Source organism: Melanotaenia boesemani, chromosome 7 (genome assembly GCF_017639745.1).
Source record: "Melanotaenia boesemani isolate fMelBoe1 chromosome 7, fMelBoe1.pri, whole genome shotgun sequence".
NCBI lineage: Eukaryota > Metazoa > Chordata > Actinopteri > Atheriniformes > Melanotaeniidae > Melanotaenia > Melanotaenia boesemani.
The window spans coordinates 34,401,205-34,427,477 of NC_055688.1; the positions used below are offsets into that span (position 1 = coordinate 34,401,205).

General features: G+C 39.1%; 1 protein-coding gene across 2 annotated transcripts in view; it reads left to right on the forward strand.

Annotated features, from left to right (window-relative positions):
- psd2 (pleckstrin and Sec7 domain containing 2) overlaps window positions 1-26,273 on the forward strand; it is a 55,263-nt gene that overhangs the window by 15,420 nt on the left and 13,570 nt on the right. The window contains exons 4-7 of one of the 2 annotated variants that reach the window (XM_041990232.1): window positions 21,540-21,737; window positions 21,884-21,964; window positions 22,255-22,367; window positions 24,444-24,504. In XM_041990232.1, coding sequence (XP_041846166.1) covers window positions 21,540-21,737; window positions 21,884-21,964; window positions 22,255-22,367; window positions 24,444-24,504 — 453 coding nt within the window. The remainder of the gene's footprint in view (window positions 1-21,539; window positions 21,738-21,883; window positions 21,965-22,254; window positions 22,368-24,443; window positions 24,505-26,273) is intronic. The other variant, XM_041990233.1, reaches the window with a different exon arrangement.

A 26,273-nucleotide genomic window follows, 5' to 3' on the forward strand; every position in this document is an offset into this window, starting at 1 on the left:
CAAACAAGCCAAATTGAATCCATATTACTCAGCTTAAAATCTTCCAAAACATTAGAAAGGGAGAGAATGAAACCTACTAATTGCAGATGGTTGCACAGCTTTGTGTTTCAGTGTTATATTCACACAGCAGCTCCTAAACAGAACAGCACTCTGATATATTCAAAGTTGTAGCAGAGGAGCTTTTACATTTTTATGGAGTCACTGAGATATTTAAAACATGATTTTTGCATTTGAAATGAGAGAAGGTGGTGACTGAGTGCCTGACACACTCAGACAGTGGTTGTGGCTTTGTTTTATTCATCCATTTTGCTTAAAGTGTACTTGCACAGAATGGGAGTGCTAGAAATAAAGATTTCTTTAAACATCTTTAGACATTAACAGATTTTATATGTCTAGTTGTATAGTATTAAGATTTTCCTCCATCGTCTCCAAGTTATCTACTCTGACCATCATTTGTGGGACTGTGGGAACACAGCAACAGCTGACATTACTTTCATACGTGTAATTACCTTAATAAGCACCAAAGAGGAAGACAGTACTGAGCCACTGGGGGCGAAGCAATAACAAGAAACAGATGGGGAAAAGATGGAGAAAACCATGTAACTCTGGCTATAGGGCTCTCTGATATATATATATATATATATATATATATATATATATATATATATATATAATCTGCCCAGCTAACTGCAGGAATTTGCTCTCAGATTCTTCCGGTGCTTTGCAGATCCGTATGAGGTAGTAAAGGATGACTGGAGGATTTTGGATGTCTGCTCTGCTTCGAGACTTCCTCTCTGTGTCACCCCAGTCTGCAGATGTTGTTCTTTAAGCACGGTCCTGCTTCCTGACCACCAGCACCAGGCTGAATGAGCTATTGTTTGTGTCATGACATCATCATCTTCAGCTTCCTTCTGCTCAGCAGGGTCTGAGTGAATGTGAGTGTGTATGTGTGTAAGTGTGTGATTATTGCGCTGTGCTGGCCAGCTTGCCAGACATTCGAGCACTTAAATGTAGAGTGGGTACATCTGCTAGTCAGTCTTAAAGGGAAAGTTAAAGCTTTAAAGACACTCTGCATTTAATTTACTAAGTCATTTATGTCTGTCTATTTGGCGTTAGCTTTCCACAGCATTAACCCTTTAAACTCCAAGCCATTTTTCTTTGCTATGTTTGGTTCTTCTTATTTAATGTAAAATTGCATGTAGAACATTAATCACAGTCAACATGCAGACTTTATTTTTTCAGCACAGTTGTAGTTGTCAGATTATGAGGCTAAAATAATGTTAAATCAGTAGATATAGCTCCATAAAGGCCAACCAAAAATAAAAACAAAAATAAAAACAGAATGTATTACTGACCGTACTTTGTAAAAATAACACACACATATCAACAGTGACCAAGCCTTTTCTCATCTGCATATCACTTTCTCAAGTCGTTTTTTCGAATAAAAAATGATCACAGGTTTAACATTCCTTTAACCATGTTTTTAGGTGAACAGGTGAAAGAACAGGAGGTGGACTGTTCCACAATTTACTTCCTTTTACAAACACCACAGCTAGTCCAAAAGCAGTACCCCTGAAAGGTGTTAGCAGGTTCAGAAGAAAAAATATTGGCACTGAAACAAAAACACAACAGAAAATATTTACACTTTTCCTCCAGGAGTTTTTTCTTCTTTTCTTTTCTTTTTTATTATTTACAGTTATTTATGCTAGTATTTACCTACCTTCCTTACAAAAACATTTTTGGAAGCACCTTTGCATCTTCTTGGCTAGATTCCAGCCATAGAACCATTATTTGTGTATTATTTGTACTTTTACATGTAGTTTTTGATGATCTTTGGCTGCTCCTTAGTGGACATTACCGTCGATCTAAGCTAACTGTAATCATAATTTCTTGATCAAAACATAGATCTCCTAGCAGCATAGAAGTGACAGCGACCACTTTCCAATTATGAAAATGTGGTAAATAATCATGTTATCATAGTTCACTAATTGTAGATCACTAATTGATCATTGTCCTGCAGGTTTTAGATGCTTTCCTGCTGCAACTTCAAATGAAATGATTCTCCATCAGCTTGATACCAAGTTCTGCACAAGCCTCTTAAAGACGCACTACGTAACTTTCCAACCTTAAAACTTTGACGTGCATTTCTGGAGCCGTTGCTGCATCCCAAGGCTGCAATACCACCATGATGGTGCAGCAGAGTTTCGCTTTAGCGTGTCACACGCTAGCCAACGGATATAAATACCCCAGCTGTTTTGAACACACCATGGCTGATTCAGCAAAGAAACGCAATAAGACATTATTGTAGGAAGAGAGTGAAAGAAAGAGAGAAAGAAACAGAACAAGAGATAAGACAAGAGTCAAAATAAGACTGTTTTTTCTGGCTGGAGAGATCTCACAGCACAGGTGGGATGCAAGAGAGATGGCGAATTAACCATCGATAGAAATGCATCACTGGGAAAACTGCAAAAGTTGTATAGTGCATCTTTAATGACCCATTCATTTGACTCAGGTGTGTTGCAGCAGGGGAACATTTAAAACCTGTGGAACACTGGCCCAAGAGGTCCAGAGTTGGTGATCACTGGTATAGAGCATCTAAAAGAAGCACATTTTGGGGCTAGATTATAAACCTCCTGGACGGGATATGAATGCCTGGAAATCACTGAAACGGTAAGCTATTTATCACAACTTACCCTACAGAGTAACACACTACCGTTCCTAAGACACTGTTGATAAGCGATAGTGCTCAGAGGTGCTTGTGATCTAACGAGTTTTAAGGGTTTAAAGGAAGAATATAAAGAATTATATGTGAAGTTTGGTTCTTTCTTTAAAGGGAGCATGTATAATTTAGAAGAACTGCTACACAGGTTAATTATATAGAAATACATTGAATTTATTTAGTTGTACTGTAAATGCCAATAAGAACGTACCATAATACTATAGAAAGTATTTTAGTTTTTCTTTGCTTTTCTCTTATGTTCTGTCACCCAGTATCTTTGTTTGCTCAGTCGCACCGTCCTGGCTCTATTAATTTCTACACTTGATCCATCACTTCTCACCTTATCTCATCTCAAATCACCTCCCACCCCCCACCTAACACACACACATGCACACGTTATCCTCCTCCTTTGTTCTTTGCATCTGCTCGTCTTTCATTTCCCCCTCAGTGTATTTTTACTGTGTCTTCTTATCTTTCATTCCTCTCCCTCCCATACTCCATTCTTGCCAGTATGAAGCCATGGTTGCACATTTTGGCACCTGGGGCACCGTGGACAAGTAGTTTTCATCACTGCAGGGAAGGGTAGCTGCAGAACAACAGATTAAAAAAAGAAGTAAAGTCAAGCTAATTAGTTTGTCACATCAGTCACAGTTTGTTTCATTAGCATGAATTTTGAGATTTTTGTGTTTCATTTAAGTTGTGTCACTGCAAAGTAATAATTTCTGCAATGCATTTAGCCATTTTAACCACTGTAATTTTTGATGGAATACCTTACCTACAAAGAGGAAAACAGACACTATAACTATGCTAACTGCACCGCAGGGCTGTGCTAGCTAGGAGTGTAAATTACAAGCTTGATCATGGTGCAATATCATGTGGATTCAATGGATGACTGCTACTATATCAGATTCGATTTAGGATCCAGTGATCAATATAAAACTATCTCTGCCTGATTTAACACAATCAAAGCCATTACAACTCAAATATCAAAATCTAATTTTATTCCAGAGCTCAGTCAGTCATTTTAATGAAACATTCTGTTCTTTTAACAAAAATAGACTGAACCACGTTCTGAATAAAGGACACAGAAAATGTGAACAATTCCACATGTTCTGGGCTCAGTGTTATTGGATCGTTGCTCACTGAATCAGTGCAGATCAATTGTTACACCCCTAGTACCAGCCCACATTATGACTTTAAACGTAATGCTTTTGTCAGCTTGTTAATATTCTTACAGAGACAGTGATGCTGTGATGAATCCCTTTTTCATCATATCAGTTTACACGGGTGCAGATTGTTGTTCTGCACTGGTGGCACTGGACCTCGCTTTTCTTTTAGGTGCACCCCCACTAAATTTAGGTACACCTAATTTTTCAAAGTGCATTTACTGCAGTAATATTGTAGTTTAAGGGTTTAAGGTTTGCATATTACAGTCATCTGTCAGTCCTCAGTGTTTTGTTTTACTTCTGCCTGATGCTGAAACACTGCAGGGAGGGAGGGTGCTTTGTTGGTCAGACAGCTGTCATGACAGACGGTGTTTCTTTGAGATGTTGTTTTTTCAGGGTTTCAGTTCTGAATGCTGACTCTCTGTCAACAAAAGCACTGTTACCAAGAGTTTATGTTGCCAAGGCTCACAATCTACCAAATATATGCTGTGCATCTATTGGTTACTTTATCTTAACAAAGTCTTTCCCCAAATGGCTTTTTTTTTTTTTTTTTTTGTTTTCAGTTTTCTCTTAGTCTGATGTTACCTCTGACGTTTAGGCAGGGTAGCTGTTTGCTGTCTGATCAGAGACAGGAGAGATGGATGGTTTACTTGTTACCTCCACTGATGATGTGATGGTATGAAATCTAGACTGGAGTTCTCAGAGCTGGGACAGTTTCGAATTTTTGTTAACAAAATTAAATAAATAAATAGAAAAAAAACCACAAAAAAAACAAAAGAAAAACAACTTTTTTCATCTTGGTGGCTAACATGTTTTTACATTGGTAGCTCATTTTTCAAGATCTAGCATTTTCTTTGTTGTAGAAGAATTACCAAGAGTCTGGAAGGAGTAAAAGTATATGAGGTTTATTTACAGGAGAAGTATTGAATACAGAATTACTTGCAAGTAATGAGAGTGGTCATCCCGACTCGCATGAAGTTGGTAGAGACTCTGGGGAGGCAAGAGGAAAAACAATAGTTATACATTTCTGTCGAAAGAATCCTCCTTCCTGAAGACCTTGGGTGGACACACAACTCCAAGAGCTGGCGTCAAAACAACCTCACTTAGTTGTGTCTCCACCAGAACCAGTCTGACTAAGGGTCTGGGGCAGGACCAGATGAAGGTCATCTTACCCTAGTAGTGAACTTTTTGACAGAGCTTGTATATGAAGAGAATAAACCTTAAAAGTGAATTACAGCATGATGAGTAAAAATGTACAATGTAAGAAGTGTAATATAGCAACAATCAGTGTAAATACAATTCATAAATGAATATAGTAAAGGAAGTAATTATAGTTGTGATTATAATATTATATATAGAGCATAATAAGTAAAATCTCTTCCACACCTTTTGTTTTGCTAGCATGTATCACAGATGTAGCGTCAGTCTAGGAGAATTTCCAGAGACTGTCCAGCTTCTGCGTCTGCCATCTTTTAGGAAAAATGTTACACTCTGAGATAGACATGGACACCTGCTTAATGTTAGGCTCACAAGTGCAGCCAACGATAAAAGTTATTTCCTTTCCCTTGCTGTAGCATGTAAGTATTCCAGAACAAATAATATACATATTTAAATCAAATCAATTTAAATCAAATTAAACTTTATTTATAAAGTGCTTTTCATGTTAAAGGCAACACAGAGTGACACCCTAATTTCTCTCTCTTAACTGAATGTAGGTATAAAAATACTAAAAATAATAAACATCTGGCTTGATGCTACTGTGAGGAAACAGTATCCTGGGGATCCATCGGGAGCTAGTTTACCAACATCTACAGAGGCCGCCACAAATGGCAATCACTAAGATCAGGACCACACCACAGCCGTAAAGCTGCAGGGCAGGACCCCAGCCACCCAGACAAGGGCGATTTCCGTGGCAACAACCCCCAGACCGAGCAGGCAAAACCCCCAGCGTGGAGGATCCCCATGAGGAAAACACTGGAGTTAATACAAAGATTAAATAACCTTAAGAAACAATAAGAACAACTAAGAGCAGCAATAATAAAATGCACATAAAGAATTTAATAAAATAAAGTGCTAAAAAAAGTAATAAAATAGCAAAAAATAAAATTAGGTAAAATATTAGTTGAATTCAGTTAAAAGCTAAGTTCAGTTAAAGCTAAGCTTAAAAGGTGGGTCTTGGGTGTCTTTTTAAAACATCAAAAGTCCCTGCAGCCCTGAGGTTCTCTGGCTAGTCCACAGACGAGGGCTGTAATAATGGAAAGAGGCCTCGCCTTACTTTAAGAACAACTAAAAGGCTGGTATCAGAGGACCTCAGGGTCTCTTAAATTATGAGGGCTCATAATTTAAAAGCAGGTCAGATAAATAAGAAGGCCCAAGACCATTAAGACATTTATAAACCACTAAAAGTTTAATGGTGTAATGGGTTTCCACCCTCTGGCCCTCGTCAGAACTTGTGCCGTCGAGTTTTGAAGTAATTGTAAGTTTGGAAGAAACGTTTTTGGGAAAACCAGAGAGCAGGACATTACAGTAATCTAATCTACTAGAATTAAAAGCATGTTTCAGCATATTGAGCAATTGATCTTTGGGGAACATTTTATTTCCTGGATTCCTGAGGAGTATGTACCCATACTTAAAAAAATATTGCTGATCTGTGAAATAGGAGGAAAACCATTTAAGAGCAGTACCCGAGAGGCCCACCAGACGTCTGAGTCAATTTAACAGAATCTGGTGATCTACTGTGTGGAATGCAGCACTAAGATCCAGCAGAACCCGAACAGAGAGTTTCTGTGAGCCCAAGTCTAATGGGCTCTTTGTCCTAAAACCAGATTTATATTTTTCTAACGTATTGTGTTTATTCAAAAACTCATGCAATTGAAATAAAACAGCTTTTTCTGTCATTTTGTTTAAAAACAGTTAGTTGGGTACAGGTTGGTAATTATCAAGAATGTTCTAAATTACTCTTCTTCAGAAGGGGCCTCACCAGCGCCGTTTTAAAGGCGGTGGTGAGGCCCCTTCTGAAGCAGAGTAATTTACTATGTTTAAAAAGTCAGACTCAAAAAAAGATGTTATTAAAAGTGATGTAGGAAGTGGGTCTAAAAGGAAGGTTGTTGGGTTTAGTTGGGAGAAAACTCCACCAAGCATCTTTGCATCAACTAGGACAAAACTCTCCAGTGTTTCCTCTGATAAAAACTGCTCTCCTGCAGCTTCATCTTAACTCTTTAATTTCCTGGCTTCTCCACGGTGTTCTGGATTTAGTTCTTGATGTTTTTGTGGAGCTACTGAGTCAATGGCTGATTTTAGTTTGTTGTTAAAGTGGTCAACAATAAAATGACATGATTCAGGTAAAATCTGAGCAGGAATTAGGTTTGAAATGTTAATAAAATGCGCAGCCACTTCAGAAGTAATATATCGTTTCCTCAGTTTTCATCTGGGCTTCCTGTTGACGTTAAAAAACACACAGTAATAATAAAAGGTCTGCATTTATAACACACACTTTCACTCACTGATGGTGGAAGCTGCCATGCAAGGCGCTCAACCGTGACCCATCAGGAGCAGTTTGGGGTTCGGTATCTTGCTCAGGGACACCTTGACATGAGCTCGACAGGCCTGAGGACTGAACCGGCAACCCTCAGGCTACAAGACGACCACTCTACCCACTGAGCCACGCCGCCCCAGTAGTAGTCTGACACAGCCAGGTTGACACCGATGGACAGGCCATAGGTTATGAGCAGGTCCAGGGTGTGTCCTCTGCTGTGAGTAGACTGTGTAACATGCTCTTTAAAACCCAAACTATTTAAAATGTTTTAAAACTTGCTGGCGTAGGAATCACTACTGTTATCAATGTGAAGGTTAAAATCAGCAGTTATTAAAATATTGTTTATTTAATGTGTATGGCTGATAAAAACTCAGAAAGCTCTTTAATCAAACTTGAAAGAAGGTTTGGTGGTCTATAAACTGTGCTAGATAAAGCAGGCGGTTGTTAAAAACAAATTAATGGTGCTTAAATGAAAAATTGTTTTTAATGATATATTAACTATAAACTATTTAGTTTGATAAGCTACAAACCTTTCATTTGGCCAGCAGAGAGCTAACGTCCTTATTGTAAGACATGTACCTCGAAACGTGGCTTTACAGTGCAGATGTTTGTCACGGCTGAATGTAATAGACAAAACAGTGTGTATTTGCAAGAAGATATTAGCATGCAGCTCGAAGCAGTAAGATCAGCATCTCCGTCTCAGCCCTGCAGAAACTTTGTAAGGGACTCATAATCAATTGTAAAAACATCTAGCATGCTCACTGTGAATGCATTCAACAGTCTGTACTGTTTTCTAGTTTCATCTTACCAGTTACTGATCTTATATTTGAAATATTATTTAACTGTATAAATTGATAGTGTGTTGATAAGGGTCAGTGAGAAGACACACCAGTTAATTGTTTTTGATGTAATGCATTCATTCAGATTGATTCAGGTCAATGCATGCGCGGTCTGTCCAAAATTCACTCCTCAGCTTTGAAAGCTGACAAAGCTTTGATGGTACCCCAGGAGGAGGGAAGAAGTCTAATTTTACCTCAGCCAAACTCCCTTGTAGATCCTCTTGCAGCTATTACCGATTGTTCTGATGGTGGATTAGGGAAGTGAAGTAGGCAGCTGCCAACAGGGACACAGACAAAAACTGACAAGTATTGCAGATTACCTGAACACACCACACAGGACATGCTAATAGGATGTGACTGTGCGGGCGTCTTCATCAGCAAACCTGCTTGTTTGTTTTCAGGCATCTCAGTCAGTACTTTGTGCAGACATTCAGTTACATCTGTACTCAGTTAATTAGTGAATACATCTGTTAGTTTAAATGAGCTTTCTCCCTGTTCTCTGTGGGGCTCTTCTGTGAGTTTGAAGCTTGGCTCAGTCCATCAAAGATCCTAAAATCGCCTTGAAAAGACACTCTGTGTCAGTCTGTCCAGCGGCTTACTCCGGTGCAGGCTGTGTCTGCCAAGTAGAACCAACTAGCCGACTGCTGCTTGTGACCATGTACACTGCACAGAGGCATCCACACACTGAAACAAGTGCTCACAGACCAGTACTCAAGACAAACTTGTTTTAGACCTTAATAGAACCTTTAAGTTCTATTAATTTTTCATGAATAAGATATCAAATATATTTATGTATATATTTGATATCATATTTGTACAATTGATTCTACTTAGAAAATTTTATACATTTTCTAATTTTATATATCAAAATATTTAATATTTTTATAATATGTACTATATTTTATTTATATTTATTTCACATATTTACACATTAACACCTGCATTAAAATGCTTTTAAATAAAGAAAATAAAACATTTTATCACAGGTATCTGAAAAAGAAACAGTATTTCATATTATGATCATTGTATTTCAAAATCTAAAAGTTATTTTAAATGTATATAAGTGTACATTTCCACATCTGTGTAGAAATCCTGAAGTGACTCACCTCTTAACAGAAGCTGGAGTCACATCCATTAAGTAAGAACGATAGAAAAGATAGAACAGTTACCAAACTTGGGGCCAGATTGGACCCTATGGTGGGTGGTATGTTTGACACCCCTGCCTCATTAAAGTTCAAACCAATGTGAAAAGGTCTTATTGTGATCTGTACACATGTGTACTGTATGTGTGGCCGATCATTTGCGTGCGTGCGTGTGTTACATCGCTGTGAGTGTGTTCCTCTCACTACCTCGCCAGCCGAGCAGATCTGAGCCCTAGCAGAGCAGATAAAAGCCAGGCACAGTTGTTTCCACATCAGAGAAGCAGCTCTGGCGTGTGGACTAATCTCTTTCATGCACGGGGACGAATGCACAAACGCACATACACATAAAAGACACACGCTGCACATGCATAAACAAGAGTGTGTTTAATTCTCATACGTGCTAAAGCTCACTCAGTGGCACAGATATAGGAGCGCTTTATATCTACCCTTCACACTGAATCTGTTTCCCTTTCTTTTTCTCTCTCACATACACAGAAACACAGGCATCTTCCAGGATGTCATTCCGGGAATAAAACCCTTAGCAGGATTCTATAGCACTGCTGAAACACCCTGCAGATTATCCTCTCCTGGCTCTCTCACAGGCAGTGATATGGACACACAAACACACAATCATAGACATCAAAAGATGAGTACACATTTTTTTTCACAACAAGCAGCAGTGCAGACACATTTTCTCTCACCAAAACACACACTAACTGAATCATTTCAGCGCTGACAGATTTATCCCTCTCTATTTATAGCTCGACTCCATGTTTTATGACACATCCCAGGATCTCACTGTAGCAAAGATGGTTTTGGATGAGTGAGCTTCTCTTTTCTGAGCACTGTTTGCTGTTTGCTTCCATTTGAAACTGTAGCTGCATTTTTGGCAGCTGCTGTCATCAGACAAGGCTGCTGCGTTCAGGATTCACCAAACAATCCCACACCTGAACATAATCAGCCTCAACCAGCCAAAAGAGGTCAGCATTGTCCATTGTTTGCAGCCGAGTATTTGTTTTGGGGGTCTTGTGTTTGTTTGTCGGTGTGAGAAAGAAGAAGAGATTTTATGCCATGTAACAGCACTGTTTTTATATGTTTAAAAGTATCAAGTGTTTGGATGTAATTTTGGGAAAGGTGAGGCTACTTTATTTATAAAGCACATTTTATTTTATTTACAATGTGCTAGATATGACCAAAAGAAACAGGCAACAGAATACATACAGTGAGTTACATATACTACAAATAGACATGAAAAGAAAATACTTGAATACATAAATCATCGTTGTATGTATTCAAAAAAATAGATAAAAAAACGTCTCTTATCTTAATTAAAAGTTCTGACAGATAAGAGCTTTAAGACCCAGTTTTAAAGAACTAAAGTTTGGATTAGACTTCGGGTTTTCTGGTAGTTTGTTCCAGACTTGAGAGCATCAAAACTAAATACTGACTCTCTTTGTTTAGTTTGAACTCTCAGGATGGAAAACAAATTTAAACCAGATGATCTTGGAAGTGTTTGTGGTTCATATGGCGTCAGCAGATCAGATATCAATATCAAATTTTTAAAATCAATTCTTTGTCTCACAGGAAGCAGTGTTGAGATCTGAAAACCAGAGGGAAATGTTCCCTTGTCATGGTCTTTGTGAGCAGCATTCTGGATTGGTTGTAGTTGTCTTCATGATTTCATTTGAGACCTATAAAAACTCCATTACAGCAGTCAAGACTGCTGAATGAGTTTTGGTTAAGTTTTTCTAAATCATTCTGAGCCTTCATATCCTAGATATATTCTGCTTAAAAAGGAAGATGTTGCTTTAGTTTTTATATTTAGTGTTCATTTTTATAAAAAATATTTTATTAAGCTGAAAATGTCCATATTTTGTAAGAAAAAAAAACATGATTTATATTTTTATAGTTTCCATGTTATGAATAAATTTTCTTAGATTTTCTGATCTTGGCAGATAAGTTCCTCTTTGCTAGATAACATCTTAATTAGTAGCAAAACATGGTAGCACTGGTAGCAAAACATGGAAAAAATTTGTGAAAGTTCCAATGGACGAACAATGAATAGGACCAAAAAAGGACAACAAAATATGATGAGGTATTTCTTGCTGTAGGCTTGACCAGGTAATGGTCAAGTAATAATAATGGCCAATGGTGGAAAATGAAGAGAGACCCCAGTGTGTCTTAATATTAGCATCTTGACAGTATGGGGCTTGACATTATTGTTGTTGGAGAAAAGGGAGCACTGCAGAAAAAGTTTGGGAACCGCTGACATATCCCAATATTGTGTTATCCTGGTGTGCATGTAAACTGGGACAAGGCCAATGGTCCTTGAATAACTAGATCAAGCGATAATTGTAGCTTGAAACAACTATAGGCTTGTCTTTCTCCCATTGTGCATCTTTCTATCTTCTGTTCTCCAGGTAAAAGGCTTACAAGCACCCAAAGATCCATTTAATGTAAAGGAACATATGATTCATCAGATCAGACTAGTTTCTTCAGTTTTGAAGTTCCCGTGCTACTGTAGGTCCTTTTAACGGTGGACAGGCATTATCACAGCCACTGTAGCTTCTTCAGAAATGTTTATATAATTTAATGAATAAATAAGTAAAAAAAAAAAAAAAAAAAGCTACGCATTTACCTATGTGGTCTTATACACATTTTTAGATACATATTTTTATGTAGACAAACATATTCATGCAAGCATGAAAGAAGAAGATTAATCAGATCTGAAGGGATAAAAAAGGCTGCTCTAAAGTTTAGGAGTGGTGACCTTGAAAGCCCAGTCTTCTCTGAATTTAAAGCTGAAATGGAAAACAGATAAAAGAAGATAAGAAAGCCTGGCTGATAAAATAAAGGCATAACAAATCTGTTCGATATGCAAAGACTCATGCAGGGTCTTATAAGTAGTAATTACATTTTAAAACAGTTTCTGAATTTTACTGTAAGTCTTCCCTGCAAATTAATCTTAGAAAGAAAAGAGCAAGGTGTGCTGCAAAACGTCCAGTTGCATACCCTGGAAATGAAAGTCATTGTTAATTTTTTGTGTACCCTCCTCTGGCCAACATGTGGTGCTTAATATGAGAACATCATGCCCCGCTACAACAGGTTTATAAATTCTGCTGTCTGAGAAAATTCCATTGTATGTGAATGACAAAAGTCATCTGTGAGTCACAGCAGACTGACTTGTGACCCATAATCAGCTGCAGTTCTTAGTGACTGAATTTCTGCTTTGTTTTAAAGGAAATTTCATCCTGGCTGCACAGCCTGCAGGTCCTCGGACTGCAGTAAAAGCTTTAACGTGAGCTTATTTTCATCTCTCTCCTCATCACCAAATTTAGTACCTTTGACCCCATGGAGGCTTGTCCCTTCTCTAATTTTTTCCCCATTGTTCTTCTTTCAACAAGGTTACAAAGACGAAGGAGGGATTAGGAGGCTGCAGCCAGCATGCAAAACTGTTTCAGTGTGTTCAAATTCTGCTTGTTTGTTTCTGTTATGAGTAAAATCAGTTATGTCAGTAAATTACACAAAAGTAGATTCATGCAGTAGATAAACACTTCTGTCTGCAACTTTAACAAAGCACTGTTCCTTGCCTAATTTGATAATCCAATTAAATATTAATCATTGGGTCTGATTTTTTAAAAATAGTTTCTTTAGATCAATCTAATATGAGTTACAGTCACTGGTTTACATCTCCTGATTGTTGAGCCCATGAATGTCATTAGGTCTTTTTAGGGAGGCAGTAGTTACTCTAAAATGTCCTAAAGTGTAACTACACCCCCTACTTTTTGCATAACTCCACCCACTGCCAAATTTTGAAAAATGCCTGAAACTAAAAGAACCAGGAGGTCCTGAACGTATCAGTCTGAGGCGTTAGCACTGTTAGCTGCCTGTTAGCAGCTCTGGAAAGCTGTGGGGACTCACTGCAGGTTGTGGCAGCTGCAGGAAGAGCTGCTGGAAGTTGCTGCTGCTACAATTTGAGCTGCTGTCTGTCGCCAGATGAGGATCAGCAGGTAAAGAATAAAGTCCGGTGTTACTTTTACACCCCTCAGAAGCACAAACCCGTCCCACTGCAGGAAAATTTCATCAGAAACTCTGTGAAAGAATATAAGTCTGAAACTAGCAGATCTACACCATATGAGTTCACATCCCATCATATGCGTTGGTGGGCGTGGTTTTCCATACCTGCAAGGCGAGGACCCGCCTACCTGCATCTGGAGGGAGGGGCTGTGGGTTTTTTAAAATTTTCTCGTGATATAGATAACTTCTCTATTTTATGAAAAAACATAACCTGGCTTTACCCTGTAGAGGGCATTATGAGCCATTTTTTTACCCACAAACTCCTGTTTTTAAAATAAACTAAAAAAATACTAATTTCATCAACTGTGTATGTAGTTTTCATCACAATTAAGTAATTCTGCGTTGTTTACAGCTCAACTAACACATTTATGGGTGCACTACCCCTTTAATGCCCCCCCTCCAGAAAAAAAAAAGAAAAAAAAAAAGATTGATGCCATTATTGACTTTAATGATTGATATTGAATGAGCTTTGTGAAACCTGGAACACGACACGGTGAACTTTTCCATATGCAGTCCCAGCAACCATATCTGTTTATTATCAGTCCACGTTTTCATTCTCACTCCGACTGCACCTGCACCTGTGTGTAACCCCGTGTGTCCATGATCAAAGTGGATATAACGGGAGTCTTTTTTTTAAAGACCAAAGTAGTAGTCAATAACTCCAGCTAATCAAGACCAAAAATATGGTCAAAATAAAACACTTGCTACCCATGTTAAGTTCAAATCTTAGCATGATGTTGAGCTCTGTTATTGCTGCATTAGCTCTGAAAATGGAGTGAGATCAATTTAATCTTTAGCTGCTACCATTAATGAAAAAAAGTATAAATAATTATGACTTCTGCCAGCTATATACAGACTGAGACAGGACAGGGCGAAAGAGAGGAGACGTCTGCTGAGGAGGTGAGTCTGAAGGATTTGACAGGATGGTTTTTGATTCAGTATAAGAATGGACTAAACACCATTTCCATTTAGTCAGATTTCCCAGTTGGCTTTGAATTCTCTCTGAAGTTGTTCTACTGTATTCTAGCCTACATGAAAGTAAAACTACAAAGTTGTCTTCTAGTTGAATTAATCTACAGTGCAGTAATTGGTGATATTAAACCTGCAACAGGCTTCTCGGTGGTGTGGTGGCTAGTTGCTGCACAGCAAGAAGGTTTCCTGTTTAAATGCTGGCTGGGGCCTTTGAATGCAGAATTTGCATGTTCTCCCTGTGCATGCATGACTTCCTCCCACGGTTAATTAGTGATTCTATACTGACCCTAAGAGTGAGTGGGGTGACCCTAAATAGGACAATGGATAGAGGAATATACCTGCAAGCTATCTAATGGAAAGCGAAATTATGTTTGGTATGTAGTTGTTAAACTTAAACATTTAGCATTTATGTCATTGTATCTAGAAGAACTCTGGTCTGGTCATGGTCAGACCAGACCACCCTCACCCCTTGTCTTTAAATTTATATTTATAGATATTAAAATGATCTGCTGGCTTTCAGCCTTTTATTATACCGCAGAGGAAGTTGAGTTGGCTGGGACACACAGGACCATTGTAACGCCACCACCAGGAACAGCTCAATCCATCAGGAAAAGTCTGTTCAGTCAGTCGCTCCGCCTCCAACATCCTCTCCTCTGTGCAGCTTCAAGCGCAGCCAAGAAACTTCAAGGAAAACGCTCAAAACCACCGAGCATTAACACATCTTAACTGATTAAAGCCGCAGAAGCTGCGTTTATTTCCCGACTTGACGGAAGCAGAAGTCACCGGGTTTGGCCTGGAGTGGAATAAAACCCGGAGCCGATGAAGACTTTAGCGACTGCTGGATGATGAGGCGGTCGGACCGCAGAGCGCCTTTAACCGCTGATTTCCAAGATCCGACATGTGGAAAGAGGAATATGATGTTCATTTCGACTTTTTGCTGCAGCTCCTGTAAGTTTAAGGTCTCTTTAATACAGTTTTAAACGTTGCCCTTGAAATGGGTGGGAACATTTAACTTTATGCTGCGTGGCAAAAATGGAAATAGTGATGTAATTTTACCTTGAAGAAAAATGAATCAGGCATTACATTATTCATACAAAGACTCACTCATGATACTTCAATTCGAATTAAACTGACCTAAAGAATGTATATATAGTCTATTTATATTTCACATGGCTAAACCCTAATATGACTCCAAGTACATTTTAATATATATTTTTTATTTATTTTTATTTGTTTTTATAAAAAAAATATTTTTAACGCAACAATGAGTACAGTAATATTGATTGATAAAAAAAAATGCATGTGACATGTTAAAAGACATAAAAACCCAAATATGTTCAGTTTACAAATAATTAAAATGGTAAAGAAATATTAAAAAAATTACCTTTCACTAATGGATGCATATTGATTTGGAGACAATAGACTTATAGAAAGTCTTTAGCCCTCATTGTTAAAATACACTGAAAAACAACAATATTTATGTTTCTGTTTGTTTCAGTGGATGAAGGTAAACCAGTCAGTTTCCCGGAATGGGGGTGTCTTTGTTGCTTGTTTTAAATAAGATGTTTGGTGTTGCAACGTTTTGTACAGAATTGCATCTACCTGTCTGGTGTACATGTGCAGGCACACACACAAACAGATGTTTTTTATGTCTGTTTCCAGATTGCTTCTGCAATCATTCAGCTTGCCATCAATCTCTGTACAGTAAAATGAAAGAAAAGCCCATGAAAAACCCACATTTCACAACTGAGTTAACCCTCTAATTGCTGATTATACTTATGGAGGATGCCATTACGACCCTGCCCCTCCTCTCTCACACCCATACACACACCTTGCATGTGGACACACCTTGGAGTCATGGGTACAGGCAATGCAAAGCCAACGATTAGCATGTAAGTCACTGGCATGCCTCATCACGCTCCCTTGACTCTGACACAGTCATTCTCATGCACGCAGACTTAGTGTCAGTCACAGTGGCTGAATATTCCTGGCCTGAGGATACAGAAGATGCACTAATAGCTGCACTGTGCGCCACTTCTCAGTGCCTCCAAGTGTCTTTTCAAAAGCTGAAATAGATATGTGACACTTAAATAGCCTCTCACTCTCCAGTGTTTTTTTGTGTGATTCTGTTATTGCTAGAGAGCATTGTTGAGAGAGGAGGGGGAGATCATTTTAACCCCATGACTGATATGAGCTTTGAATGATTTATGAGGTCTCTCTAAAGCAAGTGAATTAATATGGATAGACAAGCAAGAGCAATTTCTACTGCAAACACTGAGCTAGATATTGTTTCGATGGTTAACCAGAGAGTCATTCTACGTAATGTGCATCCACGTTACTGGGTGTTTATGCCCTTAAATGTGTAAATATTTGTATTAAATCTATATATTTGCATATATTACCATCTATAGATGTGTTTTAAATAGTTTGGGTTAAGAAAGGAGAGGTCTTTCCCGGTTTAATGTGAAATGTTGTTGATTCAAGAGGGTCCGCTAAGGGGTGTCCCACATGTTTAACGTGTCCAGAATACTTCCGGTGGGAACTGTACAGGAAGCATTTAAATCAGATCTCCACAGCTAATCAGATGGCTCCTTCTCCACTCCAAAGAGTAGCAATTTTACTTCTCTCGGAAACTCCCCACCCTGTCCCCGAGGCTTAGCCCAGGCACCTCATCAATGGCTGTTTGTACGCAAACTGTGTACTCAATCTTGTTTTTTGCTGGTGATGCTTCACCATGACAAGATGGAGCAGTTTTGACTAACCACCTTGTTATGATGGAGAAGTTTTTGTGCCTTATGACTCCGGGAACTGTGCTGTTTGTTGTTTTCGTGTCAAATTTTTCATAACGTTTAAAGGCTGCATGAACTATCAATGAGATAAATTAATGAGCCAAGACAGAGCTGGGAAAACAGGTCAGTTTCCATAGCTAATCCTTGCTATGGAAACTGGTCATTTTTGTTTTGTGTCTATTTATCTGTTGCTTTTAATTTCTGTGTTATTTCATGACAGGGAGCCTTAAGTCATATTTCTCCTGGAAAAGGACACTTTGCATGTGCTATGTCCATGGTAACCCACTAATCCTTCACTGCTGCAGGCTTTAATGTATTGAATTTGTGATGGTAATGAAATTTGCCATATTAGATTATTAAAAAAACAAACAAAGCATCTGAATCATCTAGTAAGAATGCTGCCGGTGGCATGCAGATGCTCTCAGAGACGGGAAATGAGGAAATGGCAGGAGACCGATGGATATGAATGAATGTGTGTAACTTCTCACAAAACTGCTAGTAAATACACTTTCACTCTGCTTTACAGTAATATTAGATGTTTTGTATTCTGGGGCCTCGCCTCAGATTATGCATTATAGAAAATGCACATGGGGCAGACCTCAAGTTGCATGCTCCAAAAATTTAAATACTCAGCATTTTCTGAACTTGGAATCAAAAACATACATCTCTGTTTATTTCAATGTAAACTAAAAAGTGAATTCACTTCCTACTAATTGGACTTCGGTGTGTAGCATATTTGTAAATGTGGAGTGTTGTGTGGAAGCGACAGCATCATGCAGGCTGCCGGTGAGTCATAAATAAGTAAGCATTACACTAATTAATGCTCAGCATTGATTCTCTGTTTACTTGACAACAACTGGACAGTTACAGAGAATGTGGTCTCTGCCTGTGTGGACAGTTCATTAAGCTGAGCCCTTTAGGTTCTCTGTACACTGATAGCCATGTATCCCTGGTAAAGGGTCACTTGCCAGCAGGAAGAAAGAGAGTTGCATTATGGGAAATGTTGAAGAAAGGGAAGTGTGACCTAGGCCTGTCACGATAACAAATTTTGCTGTACGATAAATTTTCTCAGATATTATCGCGATAAATGATAATATTGTGCAAAGTTATAATGTTGTCATTTTGAGACCATTTCAACTAACATAATAATATAATGACAATGCCATAATAATACCTACGGTAGTATATAGGCCTATGTATATGTGCCTGCGCATTACAGGGGTTATTACGGTAGACCAGGAAGTGGGGGCTTTGTACTGATGTTGTAGGCTACTTGTGTGTTCTGCTTACATGTGGGGAGCAGTGAAACAATAAATGAGGAGGTGCTTGCAGCTATTATTTCTCCATTCGACTTATTTACATAATTCAGCATAAGAGGATTAGCGCAAGAGCGTGAGAAGACACTTAAATACGCGAGTCTCACGGCCAATGCGTGTTGGCAGCCCTGCAAAACAAATGCGGCTTACCGGCTCGCACAGGTGCTTCACCACGGTCTCGTGCTGCAACATGCTGCCGTCAAGTATGACACTAAGATCACTATGCAAGAAACCAGAGCGTTCAGTCGAAATACTCCATAGTGAAACTTATTGTCATACACAGTGTATGGTAAAGTAAGGGGGGGACAAATAAAAATTATCGCGGCCGGCGAACTTATCGCGCTCATATTTTTCTACCGTTCAATTAATTGACTTATTGCTTATCGCGACAGGCCTAGTGTGACCCATACCAGAGAGTAATGGAACATTACGGAGTCTGCTGCTTTGATTTTATCCATTCATTCCTCTGAAGTTTCCTACCTTAAAGTACCTCTATGGAACTTTCTGACCTTAAAAATATGTGTTTCTAACTCGTTTAGATGGCACAGTGACATTTATTATGTACATTCCTGAAGGTCTTGTTGCCCAGCAGCGTCCAGAGGCTGTGAAACCGCACTTCACAACTTTTGCTTCACGTCACATGTTAGAAACTAGATATTAGTACACTGGCCATTTTGAATGTGCGCCTTGGCTAATTCATCAAAGAAATGCAAGATCGGAAAAAGAAAAGAGAAAGGGACAGAGCAAGAGGTAAGACAAGAGTCAACATAAAACATTTCACATACCCAAGTATACAACCTAACCAAAGTAAAAACACACCTAATCATTTTCTCTTTCACAAACTTATACAGATAAAGCACACAAAGCGCGGGGGGGGGGGCGGAAGTCTTCCAGATATAAACATGTTTTCGTCTGTGAGATTTACTTTAAATTTGCATACAGGTGTACTGTCTTTTGAGGTGATACTTATCCTAAACTGAGCTCTAACACCTATTAAACAAAGTCATTGATGGAATGGAAGTGATGGTGTTGACTGGAGAGAGCTCATGGTGGAGGTAGGATTCAAGATAGATGCTAAATTAGCCGTCGCTACTTACTGATAAAATCTGCCAACGTTCAGTAGTGCTTAGAGACCACCTGCTAAATTACATTATTGAGCCTAAATAACATGTTTCTCACTCAATAAAATCACATGTGGTTTATGATATTTTTGTCCTGGTGTTAATAAAGCTCCTTTAGAATTAATGGCTGCTGTTTAAACCTAGTGGAGCAGAAAATAATCTGGAATGAAGCTGTTTTTGTAATCAGTTTATTATGTGGTGCATTCATACAGCTACTGGTGCATTTACCTTTGAACCATCGCTGTCTACTGTTAGTGTTTACACTGTCAAATGATGCATGAGTACTTTAAACAAAATTCTTAACTTTGGAGAAAAAAACGTGTGTTTTCTGTAATTTCCTCCACTATAGACTGCTTTTTTCCACCATACCTTCTCCTGCAGGCCTAACTGCATACATGACGACTTTTGCTTTTACTCCCTGTATCATGTTCACACAGGTGCACCAGTGGCAGCTGATGTAAGCATCCTAGTGAAAGACACAAAGCTTGAAATGGACAGTTCATTAGTTTCTTTCAATGTAAGGTGTTGTACTCAAGGGCAAGTTGCTGGAGGTTGCTGAAGTCAGCAAGAGTAATCTTTGCTACCACCTGCAGTGAGGCTGGTTCTGCTTTCACACCGTTAGTCTAACTATGTGTATGTGTGATCATGGAAAAAATGCTTTTGTTAACACCTATTCAAAGGTAGCTTGAAGTAGGTGTTTGTATATCTGTCTTACTGTGGATACATGGTCTCGACATGAAAGCTTTGCATACAATCAGGAGACTTTACTGGTGCGTATTTAAGATCACAAAAATCTCTGACTTTAATTAAGGTCAAAGAACTTGCTGTAAAAATTAAAAGCTGGCTTTTGTAACTTCACCCCTACATCTCCCTGAAATAGAGGAGTAAAACTGAGTTGCAGCACATTAATTCAAATGATGTCAGAGGTTCATTGTCTGAGATTAGTGAAGCTTTTTAGAAAAGATTGTTCGGGGCAGGTGGAATCTGCCTCAGCATTATAATTATCCTTCATATTCCCTGAATCAAAGTAGAACATTAACCCGTAAAACTCTGCAACACTGCCTGCACCCCCAAATGCTCTCACTTATATTGTCAACAGTTTCTCATAGTAGGAACGGTAGTGTTTAATTCTGGGGGGTAAATTATGATTGATAACTTAGCCTGTAGGTGATCCACTGAGGTTTTCCATGCATTTATATCACGTCCAGGAAGTGTACAGTTCAGCTGCAAAATGAAGGGACCACTATTTTGACCTGGAAATTATGATAAAACCACTCCCAAATTTTCTACCTATCAGAGAGCTTTATTTATTGGTAATGTCCAATCAGAAGCAGCCCAATTTTAAATGACAAGAAAGTTCTACGTCTGTCTGAAAAGAAGAGAAATAATGTCCTCTACAGCTGGAATAAAGCCAAGCAGATGTTTGACTCTGTGATGTTTTGGTTGGTCTTTATGCTGCTATATCTATTGATACATTCATAATCTGAGAACTGAAGCTGTTCTGAAATAATGTGTGGATGTTGACTGGGATTAAACGAGTTGAACTTCTACATGCATTTTTACATAAAAAACAAACAAAAATAAAGGTAGTCCCAAAGTAATAAAAATGGCTTGGAGTTTTAAGGGTTAAATGGAGTAATTCTGGGTTAATGTGATTAAAAAAATCATTTAAACCTTATTCGGATTGTTGGTGTGTATGAGAGCATGTACTTATCCAAGTAAATATCACGCTCAGCACTTTAGTTTGTGAGCTCTAAGTTAGTAATAATGAATGAGTCCCTTTATGAACCTAATCTCTTATTTGTGTGTGTGTGTGTGTTTGTTTATGTGTGCATGTGCATGCGCGTATGTTCTCATCCTCAGCGATGCCAACCTCACAGACGTGCTGTCTGACTCGGAGGAGTGTGACTTGGGCAGTCTGGAGCGTTTGGAGCGCGGGAGCACCGACACTCTGGCCAATGGCTGCCGGGCCGACTGTGAGGCCGCCAAAAGGCTGGCCAAGCGGCTCTATCACCTCGAGGGCTTCAAGCGCTGTGATGTTGCCAGACACCTGGGCAAGAAGTAAGTGTGCTCACACAGAGTAACACGTCCACACACAAAAAATGATGAACACACACAGAAATCACCCGAAAGATGTGCATATATTGATGTTTGCATGTAAAAACCATTCAGAGAAAACACATTGTTGGTGTTTTGACTCTCTACAGTAATGAGTTCAGCCAGTTGGTGGCATCGGAGTACCTGAGCTTCTTCGATTTCTCTGGCCTGTCTCTGGATCGAGCCCTGAGGTAATGCACACTAAGCACTTGTGAGTGTGTGATTCTAGATAAACATACACATACGTATATAAATTCCGTCTTTACAGTGCATTAGCTTTGTACTGATCAAGCTGTCATGTTGAGTACAGTTAGCCAGCTGCAGAGTGCTTCACAGACTCGTATCTGACATGTTGCTGTCCTAAACTAATGCCTTTGATGCAGAGTCTTTAGCTGAGTGCAGAACATTAACATGCAGCTTACCTTCAATCCTGCATTGTTCTCAGGTTAAAGTGTTTTATCAAACTCTTTCTGCTTGGCAGGAACTTCTTAAAGGCCTTTCCACTGATGGGAGAAACCCAGGAGAGAGAACGGGTCCTTGTCCACTTCTCTAGACGCTTCTGCCACTGCAACCCACAGACACTGACATCTGAAGGTTAGAGCAGATTGACCAGAGCTTCGACAACACCAATGACAGCATGTCATCGGTGCTTTCGAGGATCCTCTGTGTTTAGAAGGAAGACTGGTTCTCACAGGGTGAACGTATCTTGACGGGGAAACTGGCCTTGACACAACACCAGCTTTTTGTCACAGTAAAAGCCAGCTTATAAAGCCATCCCTCCTGCTTTACCACGACTGAAAGCCAGCGTTTACTGCTGTGAAAGGAGTTGAAACCATGTAAACATACACTTCTGTACCAATGAGGCTGGTGTATTTAAGCAGAAACTACTGTTATGCTGCCCATGGTAACCATGGTAACGAGCAACACTAACAAAACTGAATGAAAAAAAGTTAGCTTTAGGCTCATTTAGGCAGTACTGCTGACTTGCTTGTTGAGAAATGCTGTCAATTTCAGCATCCCTTTAAAAAATCTTTCTCCTTCTTTAGCTCCTTCCACCTGGGGAAGGCTAGCACGATGATGATCCTCCTTTTTGTATCATCTGGCCACGCTGCCTTTTAAGTCCCCTTTTTGCTTTCTTTGTGATGGTGAAAACGACTCCTGTGCTGCTGCTGCTGCTACTGCATATGCATGGTGCTACATTTTTGTGAATAATAGTTTTACAGATTTTCCAACTTGCCGGGGTAGTAATCCGCTCTTGTTTATCTTCTCCTGCTGCGTCTCAATCACTGTGTGCTGGTTCGCAGGGAAAACACGTAATGATGCTATTTGTCCCTTGCCGGCTGCTGTAGTTTCAAGATGGCAGACCATCATGGTGCTCCCCCATCGGCTTGCTCGTCATATGTATAAACAAATCTAAATTTCTTTGCTTACGAGAATGTGTCAGATCATTAGCGGAGGTCATAATCCACCAATGATAATATATTTATACATGCAGACATCGATTTTGGCCAGTAAACAACGGAAAATGTTACACAATGTCCCTTTAAGTAAATCACAACTACAAGGGTTGAATGTATAATATTGGCTTGGCCAAATTTAATAAGTTGATTAAAATCCAGACAATGGTTACAAAAAAAACAAAAAACCCAAAAACAAGCAAAAAAAAAACTGTCTTGTTAGCAGGGTGGGTTGCAAACACTGAGTTGTTACAGCCTGCTTAAAGTTGCCAGGTTTTAGGAGCAATGCCCCAGCTGTGCTTTGAATGAATAGCATTCTAGTGTGGGTAAAATAAGGGTTGGGGATTACAATTAAAACATATGTAATCTAGAAATTTATTATAGCACACTGCAGTTTAGACATTCCACATTTTCCTGCAGTTTTGGGGCTTATTCATAGACCGTTTTTATAGCTAATTCACTAGCTTGACAGCAGCCCTCAATTACGTAGCTGCAGCATTTGGCCACTACTGTATCCTGTGCTAGCTTGGCTATTATTGATATGCTTGAAAAAGGGATTGATTTTCTACAACTGCTACAACAACTGAGTAAAAACAATTATTTTGAGCTGCGGCAACAGAAAACAGATGTGAAGATACTGAGCTTTTTAGGATAAAACAGATATTAAGGAAAGTGAACAGAAGAATCATATTCTTATTATTTTTGTAACTTTTTGTGTTTTGTGGTAAAAGTGTCTCTCCTATTTGTCTTATCAATGTGAATCTCACGCTATAAAAATAAAAAAAGTCAAGATTATTGGTTTAAGTTGTGATGTGGCTTCTTTAAATTTCCCTCCTGACATATCTGGACAGCAAAGACAGTGACAGGTTAATGAGCACTCGAATGACATCAGCCTATCTGGTGAGAGCCTTCTCTTTTCCCTTCATAACCACTGGATATAAGCCAAATCTTTAAAAAGCATCTGTCCTGCTGGATTGAATTCGTGAAAATAGATCCATCCTAAAACAGGATGACTAAACATTGATGACAACAGTGGTAAAGTATTTTGCAGAAAGCCTCAGAATATAACCCTCATGTTACTCATAATTCTTATCACTTTACAGCTCAGAGTATTTTAGCATGCAGACTGTTAGCAGTAGTATGGACTGTGTGAGTGTGTAGAGAAGTGGTATGGCATTTAGCTGATCTTAGCTTGTGCATTGTCCCGTTGCAGATGGAGCCCACACGTTAACCTGCGCCCTAATGCTGCTCAACACTGATCTACATGGACACGTATGTATCTTCATCTTCTGGCTTTCTGGATCTGCAGAATTCCCTCTCGTATAGTATTTTAACTGGAAACAAAAGTGTAAAGAAAATTCATTGTTAGCAATGAGAATGATCTTTCCCTGTCTGCCTTCCCTTTCCTACATTCTCCCACTCTATCCTGGCCTACTTTCTGACCTGTTTCTGTCTCTCCTGTCCTTGAATAGTCTCATCTATGCAGTGGTAAAACAGGAGCACTGTGGCCAACATAATTATCATCATGAGAATCATTAGTGCTATGCATTGCTTTTCCTGGGCCATCCTCAGCTCAGGCTAGCATACATTTTAATGTCCCCCCCCCCCCCTTTTTTTCCCTTCTAATATTCTCTCTTTCTTTTCAACTCAAACTTTCCCCTGCTAACCATGTCTGGTCCCTGGTCTCTCCGCCTCTGCAGGTGGTGAGTATATTTCTGTGTACTAACACTCTTCACTGAAATGTACTCCTCTTGTCAGCTGACTGTAGGATAGATATTTAGTTATCTTTTAAATACCATAAACTAAATATTTCCACTAAATAGACCATGAAACATTTTGTTATCACTTCCAAGATCTCTACATTTCCTTGAAAAGAAACAGGGCTGTTTGTCTGTTATGTGGCTTACCTTGAGTAAAATGTGACCAGTTCTATTTATTTAGGTTGCCATTTTGACTCAGACAGAAAATGGCAGAAAAAAACAAACACCTCCCTCATTTTTTGATGATGCCTCATGATTAGCCATGAGCACACTGAAAGGTGTGGTCAGCTGATGCTAAATAAGCTCTAAAACAGGCAGAACCCAGTTTATCGCCACCACAGCTGAACTCCAGCAGCGTAACGTTGCCCCCCAGTGGTCAATGTAAAAACTGCACTTAGGGTCTGACCAGATAAAACTGTTTTTTTTTTTATTTATTTAAGTATCTGTCTGGTGCTCCAAAGCTGAACAGGACTGAATAATTAAGCTCCAAAGATGTACTAAAATTTACACTGCCTGTCCAAAAAAGGCCAATTTTGCTGGACTGCCTTTAGCTTTGAATATGTTACACATTTGATGCTGCGTCATTTTTGTAAGCTTTTGTGATGTCAGTACATTTATCTCCGTCCAGAGTTACATAAATCTTTTTCTAAGATCTTGTAGTAATGCTGAGGAAGTCAGACCACTGCACAAAGCCCTCTCCAGCACATCCCAAATATTCTCAATGGGGTTCAGGTCTGGACAATGAATTAATGAATGAAATGAATACTGCTATTGTCATCTTGGAATATGGCCGTGCCATCAGGGAAGATGGAATAACCTGCACATTCAGCATATTCAGGTAGTCAGCTGACCTCATATTTTGGCCACAAAATGTTGCTCAACCTAAACCTGACCAACTCCAGCAACCTCAGATCATAGACTGCCCCCACAGGCTTGTACAGTAGCACTAGGCATGATGGCTGCATCACTTCATCCTCCTTACTTCTTACCCTGATGCTTCCATACCTCTGGAACAGGATAAATCTGGACTCCTCAGACAACATGACTTTCTTCCATTACTCCAGAGTCCAATCTTTATGCTCCCTAACAGATTGCAGCTTTTTTTCCTGATCATCCTCACTTATAAGTGTTTTTTCTTATGGCTGCACGGCTGTTTAGTTCCAATCCCTTGAGTTCCCTTCACATTCTTCATGTGTAAATAGTCTTACTTTCACTATTAAACATAACACTTAGTTCTGCTGCTGTTTTTTAATGATCTAATTTAACCAAGTGATCAATTATCA